General features: G+C 40.0%; 1 protein-coding gene across 1 annotated transcript in view; it reads right to left on the reverse strand.

Moving 5' to 3' along the window:
- Positions 1-16,066, reverse strand: part of TANGO6 (transport and golgi organization 6 homolog (Drosophila)) — a 242,816-nt gene that overhangs the window by 145,622 nt on the left and 81,128 nt on the right. The window contains exons 12-13 of the mRNA XM_006860217.1: positions 12,917-13,051; positions 2,132-2,650 (exon numbers count right to left, since the gene is read on the reverse strand). Of these exons, the coding sequence (XP_006860279.1) occupies positions 2,132-2,650; positions 12,917-13,051 (654 nt within the window). The remainder of the gene's footprint in view (positions 1-2,131; positions 2,651-12,916; positions 13,052-16,066) is intronic.

A 16,066-nucleotide genomic window follows, 5' to 3' on the forward strand; every position in this document is an offset into this window, starting at 1 on the left:
TCATATATACTGCCATATGCTTTGCTGCCACAGCAATTCTTGTTATCAACTTGGCACTACTGGTCTCCACATCTTAAGCACCTTCAGGAGAACCAAAGATTAGTTTAGCCATGAGATGGCCAAGTTGGAAGAGGTGGGAATCAGGTATGGAGCATAGATGAGCTTCATACATCATTCACAGCATCGACCATCTATCTAAATATGTGTTTGAAGGATTATTTTTCAGGATTACTCAAAGGAGATATGTAAGTTTAGGATTTTAGAGACAATTTAATGACAGCAAATTCTTGGCACATTCCATGCCTCAATTTTCCCATCCATAAAATGGAATAATATCTACATTGTCATTGTTGTACGAATTAAAGGGAATGTCTGTATGGTATGAGGTCTGGCTCACTAACAAGCAGTAATTTATTCAATCAGAATTATAATTCTTAGTCTAATAGCAAACGCAAAAGGAGGAAAAGTGCCTAACATTGTAATTAGTACTTTACATGGACTTTGTTGTTGTTAAGTGCCATCGAATCAATTCTGACCCATAGCGACCTTGCATAGAGTTTCCGAGGAGCAGCTGGTGAGCTTGAACCACCAACCTTTGCAGTTCAAACGGCTTTGCAGTCTGACGCATTAACCCACAGTGCCACACCAGTACTCCTTATATGGACTACTTCATTTTAAATCTTTCAACATAAAGTAGGCCTTATTATTATCCTCACTTTACAGATGTAGAAATTGAGGCTCAGAAGGTATAAACGATTGGCACAAGAAATTGATCTGGAATTTGAACACACTTAGTCATCTCTAGGATCTCTTGCCCTTCACGTCTAACCCATAATATGGTTAGGACAATTTATACAAAAGGGGAAAAAGATCCCCAAGTAAATATAAACATATTATATCCTCCACAAAAACATATAATTGAAAGAACAGCTTTTTAACTAGCTATGGAGGGAGGAGAAATGCCAATTCCCATCTCGGCCCAATACCTCACAAAGCAGGGTCCAGAGAAAATAGGTTAGAAGTGGACCTATCCACAAAAGGTAAGAGAGTAAGTCAAGAAGTATTACTACGAGGGTTCCAGTTTATACATGTATGGGTTTGTTCCAAACAAAATGTATTTAAATACATCTTTGTGCTCAGTGGATGGCTACAGACAAATTCTCAAAGTAATACACCTGTCTTGGTCTCACTAGAGCACCTTCAAAAAGAGAAGGCTCAATCAAAACAGTTGTTTCCAAGAGGACCTACTGGGCCAATTAAATTCAAAGCAGAAAAGTCAGCTCAGAAGATTATCATAATTGGTCTTTGAGATTTGAGTACCCTTGATAGGTTTTCTCAAAGGATATAAAATGAGCATGGAGGCTTTTTAAAAGAAAGGTTTGAGAAAACTGAAAACAGGTGAGAAATAAGGCCTGGAAAGTTGCACTGAGCAAGCTTTTCCCATCAAGACTGTACCTGCTCATTCTTTAATGGTAGCAAGAACTGCCTCACAAGAATTTCATTGGAAAATCTCATCCCATCCACCCTACAGCCCTCATCTTGTCCCTTCAAGAATCATTTTGTTCCCAAAACTCAAAGACCATATAACAGGAACACAATCTGAGTCTCTCAAAGATGCCCAAGCTGCCATTTTGATGTGGTATAAATAGATCACAAAATTCAAGGAAGGGTTAGAGAGATGGAAACACTGCCTTCCACAGTATATAGACAGAGATGTAGATTCTGTGGAGTAAACACATTTTGCTATTTTTGTTTAATAAAGATTTCTATTACCTATTTTTTCACTTATCCTCATACATTCACATCTCTGGGAATTTGTACCGGTTGTTTCATCCACCTTTCTTTCTCTAGATCAACTTCCTCCAGAAAATTTCAATTCTCTCCTTTCCCTGACTATATACTGCATTTCCTTTCCATATAAATTTTGGCACTTATTTGTAATTCAGTAGTGTCTATCTAGGTCTTTTCTGTGTCTAAGTCTTGCTGTCTCAGAATGATTACATGTTCCTTGAGTGTAGTCCAGGACAGTGCTTGACATACAGCCAACGCTCCAAAAATACTTGAGCTCAATGAATGCTTCTGGAGAGCTGCCCCACCCTGTGCACATGTGCTAATAGGATGTACTACTTACCTTGAGAAGCTTCTCTTGCATCTCCAGGACTTTTCCTTCTCTCTGTTCTATCCAGCGACAAAGAGTTCTCAAAGCAGCAGCCCGGGTTGGAATTTGAGGGTCATAAGCTGATAAAAGAATCTCCTGAAGCTCTTCTGGGAGTACGCCTCCGGATTTCTGGCTTGTTGTGCTGGGTTCATTCACCTCCTGAGGAATGAGTGAAGCATTATTATATTTCAGGTCTGTTGGGTGACTGGATTCTTCATTACTGTCCTGTTGTTTGAGGCAGCTATTGGTTACATCAGTGGATCTTTCGCAGTTGGTTTGTTGCTGTCCTTCTATTTTCCTTTCTGGATTTTTTTTGTTCAGGGTACTTTGGGCAGCCACACTGACAGCCTCAGTGGAAAAGGCTCCATGGGTAGCGATGGTGATGCGGAGATCAACAGCAAGTTCTTGGATGACAGGGTCAGGGTATGTGTTAGAGACCTTCTCCAGCAGAGGCATCAACTGCTTCAGGACAGCAAACTCACTTGATTTCAACTACAAAATAAAATAAACCTGTCAAATCCAAGTTAACATAACACATATTAATATGACCTGAGCACAGTAAACATATTCTATGTAAAAGGGGCAAGGAAAGATCTAGTTCATGGTAATCTGAACATACAGTCTGGGTCTAGAATTTAATAGGAGTCCCTGGATGTTGCAAAAACAGTTATCTCAGCTGTTAACCAAAATGTTGGAGGTTCAAGTCCATGCAGAGGCACCTTGCAAGAAAGACCTGGTGATCCTCTTCTAAAAAATTTGCCACTAAAAAATCTATGGAGTACAGTTCTACTCTGACATATATGGGGGTCACCAGGAGTTAGAAATAACTCCATGGCAACTGGTGAGCAGGCAATAAGTATTTGTTAAATAATATTGTTGTTAAGTGCCGTCAAGTTAGTTCTGATCCATAGTGACCCTGTATAGGGCTTCCAATAAGCAGCTGGTGAGCGTGAACCGCCAACCTCGCGATTCAAACTGACGTAGCAGTCCAGCACACTTACCCACAGCACCACACGGGTGTAGCTATTTATTGAATACTTACTACTTTTCTAAAAGAACACACAATCATACGTATATCTCTATGATACAGTTACTAGTAGTATCCACATTTTGTAACTGAGACACGGAACAGTTAAGTAACATGCCTAAGGTCACACAGCTGGAAGACATTAAGACAAGATATTAAGTCTGGCTCAGAGCCCACACTCTCACCTAATATGCTACACTATCTCACTTGAACCAATAAAGCTGTTCGTAACTATGTGATCTAAAGGGTTGGGCCAGCGTACAAGGGCACCATAGGTTTGGAAGGAATGAGAATGATAACTGGATTTTCTCCTACAAAGTGGGAATGAAAATTACCTAAGATTTTATTCTCTAAGGAAACACTGCTAAGAGATGTGCATGTGCAGCCAGTAGAGAGGAAAGAATTGGAGGTCATCCTTTTCTGTGTGAAAATGTTAGAGAAATATCCCCTGTGAGGCCCCAGAATTTGAAAACTTCAGGGGTATTAAATTCTTTTTGAGGACAAGGCAGGGTGTTTATTATTTCATCATTCACTCACTTAATTAACCAACCACCCAAGCAGTCTACAAATTAACCATTTGATTAGGACCTATATAACATGTTTTAATTTTACACTATAGAGCCACAGAATAGTTACCGGCCACTTTCCCCGAAACTCTCCTCCCAAGTAAATGAAAATTTAAGGAATATGTAGGTTTCTACCTGTAGAATCTTGCCCATTACATCCTCCCCACAGATTTCTTTGTTTACACAATTAGAAACAAAAGCAAAATTGATGTAAAGTAGAACTTCTAGCTTCCAAACAAGTTTATCTTCAAGTGTGAAACAACTGACCACTCTGATATTACTATATTTTAAGGGGAGAAGAGACTATGTCTGGATTAAAGAAAAAGATCAATGAAAAACACATTTTAGAATAATTTTTTTTACTGTTATCATTATGCAAAACATCACTCAGTGCCTATGTAGTATGGTGGCCCTTAATATTTACTTTAAGCATCTAAAATGGAAGCATCTACTTTTATCTACAGTCTGTGTGGTCCCTTTCTCATTTCTCTTATATACAACAATTATCTCCTAAAAGGCAACTATCTTTTCAAGCTTCTTAGTCATTGTGGGACTCAAACAACTGGACAACTTGTCTAACCACCATACACAAGTAGATGGAGTCTTAATCAAATAGTTTATAAGGCAATTAAAGCTACACATTCTTCCAGTTTCATAAACCCACAGATTTCCCACTGTGAGAATAATCAGGAAAGTCTTACTACAGGTGCCAACTATTTGTTAACAGATGTTCAAAATCACTTTTGAGGTGTTGAGATAAGAAAACAGATGCACTAAGTAGTAAATTACTTTTCAAGGGTCACCAAGGACCACTGTCAAAACTGAGAACTGACCATGTTGCCCTTATTTCTACTTTTTCTGTTGTCACCACTTTTCATTGCAGAGCTTGTATGTAGATGTCAGAATTCAGTGTAAAAGTCCTGAAGCCTGAAGGAGCAGCCACAAGTGACAGACACTTTAACCTCTCTTCCAATTTCTGGAATGCTTCAGGGAATGAGCAGAGCCAATCAGCCCACATAGCTGATTCTTTTCAGGAGTGTCAGGAGCACACCTATCACATTGTGAGTTGTCCTAAATTTCTGCAAATTTATCAAAATCATTTAAGAACTGGGAATTAGAATGGTAGGACAGGGGACTGAGGGTAGTGGTGGTAGAGTGTGCCCACTATGGGAAGCACATCGGAATGGGTCATAGCAAGAGGAAAGCATGTGTACACTGAAAAGGCCCTACATGAGATTTTAATAAGTCCCCTAAAGTGCATATGAAGGAGCTCTGGTGGCGTAATGGTTATGAATCGGGCTGCTAATCTCAAGGTCGGCAGCTTGAAACTACCAGACGTTCTGCGGGAGAAAGATGAGGCTTTCTGCTCCCATAAAGATTTACAGCCTCTGAAACCCCGTACAGGGTTACTATGAGTCGGAACCGACTCCTTGGTACTTAACAACAACAAAGTGCATATGTTGTTGTTGTTGTTGTCAGGTGCCATCGAGTTGGAACTGACTCATAGCGACCCCATGCACAGCAGAACGAAACAGTGTCCGATCCTGGGCCAACCTCACTACCACTGCCACACTTGAGTCCATCAATGATGCCACCTGGCCAATCCATCTCGTTAGAGGTCTTCCTCTTTTTCTCTGACCCTCCACCTTACCCAGCATGACATCCTTCTCCAACGATTGTTTCCTCCGGACAATATGTCCAAAGTATGAGAGATGAAGCTTAGGCATTCTGGCCTCCAAGGAGCACTCTGGCTGCACTTCTTCCAAAACAGATCTATTGGTGCATATGAGGTGTCTTCAAAAAGTTCATGGAAGAAAGAAGAGTGATGAGAATTGAAGATATTTGGAATCAAGTAGTCCAGTTGACTAATGGACCATGTGAATGAACATCAGTCTCTATGACTCTGAGACCAGCATTAGATGGTGCCTGGCTACCATTACCAACTGCTCTGAAAGGGATCATAGTTGAAGGTCCCAGATAGAGTGACAGAAAATGTAGAACAAAACTAAAAATTATATATATAAAAGATTTTTCAAGTGTGAAAAAAAAAAGACCATGCTTACTAGTCAGAAAGAGACTGGAGGAAAGTGAGACTAAAACCCTAGACCACCCTTCAGGTCTGGAAAGGATCTCACCCTCAGGGCCCAATTTTCAGCCAAGCAGTAGACAGGAATACTGAGAGACAACAACACTAGTAAGGTATGCTCACAATGGAATGGTCAATCATTAGAAATCAAAAGGGTAACATTTACCTAAGGACAAAGGGAAGGTAGATGGAATGGAAATAGGAACCACAGGTAGGAAATAGGTAAACTGTTTTTTCATGGAGGAGACTGCAATCATTGAGATAGTGTATGGTTTTTGTCTGAAAGCCAATTCACAATGAAAGTAAAAAAAAAAAGAAAAAGAAAAAGTTCATGGAAAAATTCCATTGTCTTTTTTTGGTTGTTGTTGTTCTTAAAGTTTTATTCTGTTCTCCACTCCTCCATTTGTCGATTGAGTTCCGAGTGATGCTGCCAGGTAAGTCAATCTCTGGTTGTTGTCTGTTCTTGTTGGTTTTTAGTCCACAGAACTCCCTTTAGGATGTTTTTCATCGCTGGGTTGGCTTTGGCAAAATCCTTAGCTTCTATTTATCCTGGAATGCTTTGATTACACCTTCGTATTTGATTGACAGCTTTGCTGGGTAGAGGATTCTTAGTTGGCAGTTTTTTTTTTTCCGTTCAGAGTTTTATATATGTTTCCCCATTCCCTTCTTGCCTGCATGGTTTTTGCTGAGAGATCCAAGCTTATCTGATTTGCTTGCCTTTCTATGTAACACTTGTCTTTTCCCTAGCTGCTTTCAGGAGTCTCTCCTTATATTTGATTTTGGAGAACTTGATGTCTTAGTGGTTTTCTTTTAGGTTCTATCCTTCCTGGGGTTCGCTGAGCTTCTTGAATGCTTATCTTTTTGCTTTTCAGGAGCTCTTCAACTATCTCCTCTGTGAACTTGTGTAATTCTTCTTGTTCTGAAATGCTGATAATTCTTACGTTTGTCCAACATGAATCTTAGACCTTCTTCAGAATTTTGTATCCTTTTTTTCTGCTTATTCTTCAATCTTAGTAGTATTGAGAGATTTATCTTCTAGCTCACTAGTTCTGGCTTCCATCTCTTCAATTCTACTCCTTTGTCCTTTCATTGTATTGTCCATTTCTGATATTCAATTATTAATCATTTGGACCTCTTTCTGTAGGTTTTGGATTGTTTCCAATGCTCTATCTTATTTGGTTGTTCCTGTAGCACTTTCCTGACTTCTTCCTTATTTTTCTCAACTCCATTGTGAAGTGTTTTGATACATTTTATAATCATTTTTCTGAATTCCTTCTCAGGTATTTCCAAAGCCTGCTCTCCTTCAAGGATAGAGTGTAGGTCTACCTTCAACTCATTTGTCCCAGTCACTTTATTTTGTTTCTGGACATGTGCTGATATGGTCATCTGTTTCTGTGTTTTGGGCATATTCAGTAGTTAGCTGTAGCCTTAATACTTAGATGGGTGTGTGTTTTGGTATTTTTCTTTATGCATTCTGATTGCCTCTAGGTAGATGTGATCAGGAGATGGGCTTCCATTTTCACTCTTCTTCCTGAGAAATTTTAAGATGCCACTGTTGGTTGTTATGACATAACTCAGGATTTAATTTTTAGCCTGTTTCCTTTTCAGTCTGCCTGTCTCGCTCCACAATCATCCCTGTTCAGGCCTTTTTTGTAGTGATAAACAGTTCAGGGCCTGCGGTGGCCGTTTTGCACTGCCATTTTAAGTGGAAACTATCCCTTTAAATTTTAAGGAGCTCTGTGCACATGTGTAATAGAACCCTCAGGGGTTGGGTGTCCACTCACTCAGGTACCCCCTCTAATTACCAGAATGGAGGTGCACAGACAGTGAGAGACCAATGAACAGATAAAAAAAAAGAATGTCCACACGTTTATTTTTGTGGTTCTGTCAGGCGTCCATAGCTGCTCTGATTCTTCCCCCACTTGGTCTCGCCCAAGAAGCTGCTCAGGGAGCAGCTGAGCACCTTGGATTAGACAGCACTGGATTTCTTGCTTCTGCTACAAATTCCTTTATATGTGGTTCAGAGTTCTGGCACCATCCACTGAGCCTGCTTGGTCTGGTATTCTGTGTTGTTGCTGATGGAGTTCCTCACTGCACTTCTACCCTACCCACCATCTTGTTTGTTCTCTCCTTCTTGTCTTCTCCATTGTCTTTTAACTCCATTATTCCATAACTTTTTTGAAGATCCCTCATGTGGGAAGTCCCTGAAATTAGTGATGAGATATGTTTCTATGTATGTTTTTAACTCAAATTTGTAGTAAGTAAGAACCCGTGCATATGGGTAGGATAAGCACTGGACTGTTAACCATAAGGTTGGTAGTTCAAACCCACCAGCTACTCTCCAAGAGAAATATGAAGCTTTCTGCTCCGGTAAAGATTTACAGACCCTATACAGTGTTGCTTTGAGTCGGAACTGACTCGATGGCTATGGATTTGTACTTAACAACCACATATTCATATTATGAAATACTACACAGCAATAAGAATTAACAACTGTTATTTAATAACATGGCAGAATCTTACAAAAAATATTCTTGAATAATAGAAGCCACATATAAAAGAACATATATAGTGTGTAGTTCTATCCAGATGAAGTTCAAAATAAACTAAATTAATCTATGGCTATAGAATATTTACCTTTTAGGAGGAGCAATGGTTATTGACTGAGAAGGGAACAGGGAGACTTCTAGGGTACTGTTGTGGTTTTTAAGTGCCATCGAGTTGGTTCCGACCCATAGCAACCCTGTATAGGGTTTCCAAAGAGCGACTGGTGAGACTGAATTGCCCACCTTGTAGTTCAAATGGCTTTGCAGTCTGGCACATTAACCCATAATGCCACACCAGGTCTCTTTTAGGGTACTAGATTGTTTCATATCTTGATCAGAGTGGGTTGTTGTTGTTGATCAGAGTGGGTACATGAGTGTATATATTAATAAGCAGGAAACCAGCTATACTAAGAATTTGTGCACTTTATTATTTATGTTATGTTAATCTCCATTAATTTTTTGTTTTTAATTCTAGCTCTTACTTTACTAGCTCATTGATTTTAGGCAAGTTACTCAGCCTCACTATATGGGTATCTTCATCAGTTGTAAGCGCTGACTAAGTTAATATATGCCATTTCCCTATCATAAGGCTTGGTGTTTAGAAAACCTTCAGTAAACAATAACAATATGTTAGTGCTACTGCTGCTGTTGCTGTTGTTATTATTTATTTTCAGATTGAGCCAACAATGTGCCTTGTATATAATCTCTTTACTTGTATTAAAGGCATAGTGCTCCTCGAAGGCCAGGATGGCCAAACTTTGTCTCTCATACTTTGGACATATTATCAAGAGGGACCAGTCGCTGGAGAAGGACATCATGTTTGGTAAGGTAGAAGGTCAGAGAAAAAGAGGAAGACCCCCAGCAAGATGGATTGGCAAAGTGGCAGCATCAATGGGCTCAAGTGTGGCAACAATTGTGAGGATGGCCCAGGACCAGGCAGTGTTTTGTTCTGTTGTTCATAGGATCGGTACGAGTTGGTACTGACTCGATGGCACCTAACAACAACAAACAAAAACAATACACTGCAACTATTTGGGCAAGGACCATAGCTTTGTATTCTCCAGGACACATCATGCATACCTCATAATAAGTACACAATAAATCTTGGTTTTAAATCTTTAGTTGAAACATAACTGCATCATACTAGCAACACAATAGCTTACTAGATTAGCCTTAACCACTTAGCAGGGGCCAGAAGGAACAAAATAATAGTAGTAATCAAAATCATGTACTATTATTTCACTTATCCTTACAGCAACTATATAAGGGATGGTACTATTTTTGCTCTTTTTTTATGAGGAAACTGAGGAGTGGGGCTAAGTAAATTGCCCAAGGACATAAGCCTAGCAACTAACAGAATCTACATTTAAAGTTTCAGAGCCCAGTTTTTAACTAATAGGCTCCACTGCCTCCTGGATGCAGTGGGTTTTGGTTTTCCCTGAAAATCTAGAATAGCCTGCTCAGCTTAGTGTAGCACTGCTCTGGCGGACCCCAAGGGCCTAAAATACCATGTAGAAACTGTTTCCTGAAGGGACAGGAAAAAGTTACCAACATAAGGTTTTTACTGATGACCAACTCTAAAATTCAGAAAATAATGCTGCAATTACAATAGTCTTGTTAGCAGTCTTAAACCTGTACTTTCTCGAAATTACCTCCCCCTTCCCAGACACGATGTTGTACTAATCATCTTCATTATACATATTAGAAAGAAAAGGGAAAAAGATTCAAATGGTGTTAGATTATGTTTCATTAGCCAAAATAATAAATCTTAATACAGGATGGGTACAGTACAATCTTCTAGACTCTAAAACAAAGGCCCTAGTCTGATAAAACAAATCATCTTAAACATAACTCACGATCATGATTTTTGCCCAAATACAAAGGCAGAAAACCCAGTATTACTGTAGAAGTCACATATAAATCCATGAATCAAACAGAAAAAAACAAAAAATAGATCTAGGGCAAAAGTACAGGAATGACCTGCATATGTTCATTTAAGGAACTGCAAAGTCAGAGGAAGCCAGGATGTAATTAGTGAGTCAGAATGGCTCACTGAAGGGCAGGGCCAGGCAAGGAAAACTTTATTTGCATCAGTCTGGTGAGTCTCTTACAACATGACTAATTAACACAGTTAGCTCCTAAAAAATGGATTTCTAAAAAGTGAAATGGAGATTTTATGATCTATTTTTCCACTCAGATACGGTTTGAAATTTTAAATGCTAAGTGACAAGGAAGAAAGCAAAAAATCACTCCCAATTTATGGAAGCAAAGATTTTACAAATTAATACTCAACCAGAAGAACAAAAATGAATCATCCAACTAAATCCAATACCAATACAACTTAAGAATACTCTTTCATTATGTGCCCCACTGAATATTAAAACTGTAGTTCTAATGGCAGGGACATAACATGGCTTCAGAAACTGAACCAACACCCTTTTCTTCCACCACATGGGAAATATAAAGTGCTAAGCTATTCGACCAAGATATGGGCATTACAAGAGGCCCAGACAAAATTTTATTCCCTTTAAGGACAGGCTTTTTGTTATTGTTGTTAAGTGCCATCGAGTCGGTTCTGATCCATAGCAACACCGCATAGGGTTTGCAAGGAGCAGCTGGTTCAAACTGACCTTGCAGTCCAGAGCATTAACCCTCAGCACCACACCAGGACGCCTAGAGAGAGGCAAATTCTACTACAGGTTGTTCTCTGATCACAAATGTCTGACTTAAGGATAATTTGTAGTTGGCTTTAATGTTATGTAAATTTGTCCTCACTTTGAAACAGCTAAACCGACTTGGTGATGGTGGTGGTTATGTGCCGTGGAGTCAGTTCCAGCTCATAGAGACCCTGTACAGGGTTTCTGAGGCTGTAAATCTTTATGGGAGCAGAAAGCCTCATCTTTCTCCCGCGGAACAGCTGGTAGTTTCGAACTGACAACTTTAAGGTTTGCAGCCCGATTTGTAACCACTACGCTACCAAAGCTCCTTGAACCGACTTTACTTGCAACAAATTCCTTATCACAATCACCTTCACTTGATGCACATGCAGCTTTTAAATCACTGAAAAAGCTCCCCGCCTTTTATTGCACTAAAGTAAAGCTAAGTAAGAACCGTATGTACCTGTTGCAATTTACCTACAAATTCAACTGAAAGATTTACTTAGACTTAAAGACACATTGAAGAATGGATCATATGCATAGCCTTGTACAATGGGGGTTCAATAGTTTGTTGAAAATGAATGTGTATGGAAAAAAAAAAGTGTGTGGAAAAATGGAATGAAAAGATAATGGAATGTTTCCACACAAGCTTTTTGAAGCCCCCTCATTGATCAAGAATCAGAATCAAATGTGAATCCTCAAATTCAGAAACCAATCCATTCCCCCTAGGTTTCCTACTGATTGCTAAGGGTTACAACCATTAACAATCTGGTCAGATTTATTACTAGTCTCAGTAATCTTCAAAATAAAGGTCTGGTGAGTCGCTTAAAAAAATCAGTCATTAAAAACCGTATGGAGACAGTTCTACTCTGATACACGTGCGGTTACCATGAGTCAGAAATCGACTCAGCAGCAACTAATTTGGCATTACGCTATTCTGCTTTCTTGTAGTCTCCTAAGCTAAAGTGAGATGTAATTAACCAGTCACATACATGTATGATACGGCCCCTGCCTACCTTTCTACCTTGTCTGGCACTACTCTTCCCCTGTTCTGTCTATATAGTATCCATTCAACTATTAACTACCCTCATTCCTGCAAACTGCCATTCATCCTTTGAAGTCTTAGCTTAAACTTACACTACCTCAGTGGAAGCCTTCCTAACCTAGGTTAGATGTTATGCTCTTTGAGGCACATTACTCAACTGTAAATATATTTTTGCATACTTACTTACTATCTGACTCTCTTACTGAGCTGTAAGCTTCATAAGAGTAAGGACCACATCTGCCCTGTCCACTACTGTATTCCCAGTAACTTAGCACAGTACATACAGCACATTGCATGTACTCGATAAATACATTTTAAATGAATACATTTTTTAAATTATGAACTAAGTGTATAAAAGGAACATGCACTTTAGAAGTGACTGGAAACATAGCTTTACTATGCTACATTATATGAGTTGAACAGTTAATTTTGTGAAAAAATGGAGCTATGGAAACAGATGGGAGTCCCAAGCAGCCAGCAAGTTACTAAGTTTTATCCCAAACTGCTGTGCTAGGGACAAGGGCTGTGTTATAGCAAGCCATTGCACTCATCCAATTGAGGTAAAACATGGTTTATAAACCAAGTTTGTGTCAGGTCAGAAAGGGCTCTACCTTTCTGATGGTGAAGTCTGTGCAGGTAGTCAATTAGAAATGGTGCAATTTTCTTATCCTCTACTTTGGAAAGAATTTCCATCAACAGTTTGACGTATTTATTCTGGTTCTCCTGTGTAAGACGATGTCCATTCTTATTTTTCATAAAGTATGGAAGGAACCCAAGGTTTTTCTTTTCTCTTTTCCTTCCATTCACCTTTGCCTCATGTCTGCAACTCACCTGAACAGCTCCTCCCAACATGACAGCCACCAGTCCCATGGACATGCTCAGTGTCTGCGATTCCACTGTACTTTCTGCCTGATGGGCCAAGCTTGCACATGCTCTCTGTAGAGTGGCTGATACAAAGTCCACCACCTACCATAGAAACAGAATTTAGAATCAGTGAGGAGTCGGGGTGTGTGTGTGTGTATGTGTGTGAATCTCAAACTTCTTTTTATACCTTATGTCAACATCCTTACTTTATCGTTTTCCTCATCATCATCATAAGAACCACCATCAGGAACAATTGCTGCTGTGTAGAAGTATGTGCTGTGTTTCACAAGCACAAACTCATTAGGTCCCATATCAATTCTCTGAAGTAGATACTATTATCCTCATTTTCAGATGAAGAATTTGAGACTTACAGAGGCTATTTGTTCAAGGCCGTAGATTTAGTAAATGAGAAAGCCTATTTATATTTTCTTAAAAACATTTTAATGGAGTCTTAGGATAAGCAGTGGACTGCTAACCATAAAGTCAGTGGTTCAAACCCACCAGCTGCTCCTTGGAAACCCTATATAGAGTTTGCAATGAGTCTTAACCAACTCAACGGCTTTTAACAACAGCAACAAACATTTTAATGTAGTAATATAACTCCTTTGGAGTACTGCTGTGGTGCTGTAGGATAAGCACTGGACGACAAGGTCAGTTTGAACCACAACATCGCGGGAAATGCTATATAGGGCTGCTATGAGTTGAACCAATTCGACAACACTTAACAACAACAACAACCTTCTGTACTTTTCATGAATTTTGCCAGGGAATTAAAAATGACGTGTTGCTTTTTAACATCTCAGGGAGTTCTACATCTGCTTTTTTTATGGAAGTTTCCTCCTTGGCGATTTCCCCCAATTTTGACTAGTTCAATTTTACATAGAAGCCAATGTCCTCAAATGATTCAGAATTATAATTATTCATATACATCTTACATAGCATTTGGTTAACGACTAAGCTTTAAATGAAATCAATTTGTTCAGCATCATTTCAACTGTTCTTAGATGAATCATCTTAAGAAGAAACACCTTTCATAAAAAAGCACACACACACATACAAATATGCATTTTTAGGATTAAAAGGTAAAAGGGAGAAATCATTCTGAAAACGGGAAGGCCAAGTGATGTGTGCATACTAAGCCTCTGAATATCATGCAAGCCTGCATGTTTCACTCTTTGGACAAATCACATGCTGTGCAAGAATATTTATTACAAGCTTAAAGTCAGGAAAGTGGCTTGTTAACGCTTGTCTTATGAGCAAGGCATGGCACTAAAAAGGTTATTAAAAGTTCCACTTACTAAAATGAACAATGTTGGTGATGGCAATTTTCATAACCCTAAGACTTTATTATTTTTTAATGTTTTTATTGTGAGGTTTACACGGAAGAATATCAGTTTTATTTTGTTTCATTGCAATGATTACAATCCCCTCTATGCATCATCAGATAACCAAAGGATACGGCCCACAGGCCCGCCTCCTGGTCGTCCGCACACAGCCCCTCTCCCTCCCGGAGTTCAGTGTCCCCAGCTGCACCATCTGTCCACGTCATCCTATCTGTTTCCATACCTGGCATCTCTGCCTCTCTGGGTAGGGTCCTGCTCTCCGCTCTTCTCACTTGATGGTCCCAGGGACTTCTGCTACTGGGCTGCAAAATCAATCTCTCCCCTCCTTTTGTCAAAAAAATCTACCTCTATATTTCCTACCCTCACAGTCAGTCCTGATGGCAATTAGTCACTATTGTAACATTTCCTTTTGCCAGTCTGGTCCCAACAGATTGGAAATTATTCAGTGGAGATTCTACCTTCCCCCACCCTAGACTGGAACTAGGCTCCCTCTTGAAAGCTTGTAAGTCAGTCACTTCTTGCCTGTATAGGCTCCTCCATTTTGAGTAGCCAATGTCTAAGTTGCCCATCCCTGTCAACCCTGTGTACCAAGGGAGTGGGAGTGATCCTTGCTGTAAAGATTTGTTCCCTTTTTGAGCCATTACATCCATAAGTATAGGTCAAGTTCATCAAATTGTAGCAGGTTATTTCCCAGCCCCCTTCTTTCTTCTTCTAGTAGAGTTCTGATCATCCAGCCATCGAAGTCAGGTCAAGTGGGTACTATCTGCAAGTATGGGTGTTCTTGTGCATCTCCCCTCACTTTGTATCAGCTGGATGCTTCACTCTCTGCTCTAGTCCTCTGTGGCCATGTCACTGCCTCTGGGCCCAGGAGTCCCCGGGTCTTGCCATACTGTTGGCCATCCAAGTCTCCACCCAGGTTCACAGGGATCTCTTGAATGTGGTCGGACTTAGCTCCCAACTTCAATGTTGTTTTTCCCTCCACTTCCCCTTATCGGTGATCAACGTGGTTAACAGCCACACCACCTGCCTGTTCATGTATTCCCCTTGAGTCTCAGTCTTGGAAGGGAGTTTGTGTTGAGGGGTCCCCACCACTTGCCTTGATGGCTCCCAAGTTAACAGCTTACTTGTTCTTATAGTAATCAATCAGACAGCCGTTATTGTTTCAGATTTTTCCTGCCAGTTTTTCTTTCATGAAGTATCTTCTGTTCTTCTGGCTGCCCCAGGCTGGTCTATTTGTCCTTTCCAGTGGAAATTTCCTACCTCAGATGATTCTGGATGGGGTTCTGGATTCCACCTGTGGTCTTATGCAATGTAAAGACACCATAGGAAGCCTCTTTCACTGGGCAACTTCTAGCCCCCTTTATGGTATTCCAATCAGTTGTAGGCTGAAGATGGACTTACAAGCTTTCTGTAGTGATGTTTCTGGCTATTCCTTTCTCCCTCCCTCTTGTGTCTATTTTACAATGGTAGGCAAAGGAAACCAAGGTTCAAAAGACAGCCAAGCATCTTAACATTATTCCCCTCTTTTACCTATTCAAACCATGCCTCAATCACTGTATGCCGGAGCTCTGTTGTTCCAAGGTTATGCATATCTCATCATTTACCTCTGTTCCACTTAGCGCATGCGAACCTGCCTAACTGTTGTCCCATCAGCCTTGTTCTTTCATTCCCCTCCCCTTCCTTGTATTGTCTCCCTCCCACCCCCCAGCACCCAGCTATCCTGTGTTTATTCGTTACCCTGTGCTCTATCTTCCCCTCCCTCCCTCCCCTCCTC

This window comes from Chrysochloris asiatica, unplaced genomic scaffold, assembly GCF_000296735.1.
Source record: "Chrysochloris asiatica unplaced genomic scaffold, ChrAsi1.0 scaffold00037, whole genome shotgun sequence".
Classification (NCBI taxonomy): domain Eukaryota; kingdom Metazoa; phylum Chordata; class Mammalia; order Afrosoricida; family Chrysochloridae; genus Chrysochloris; species Chrysochloris asiatica.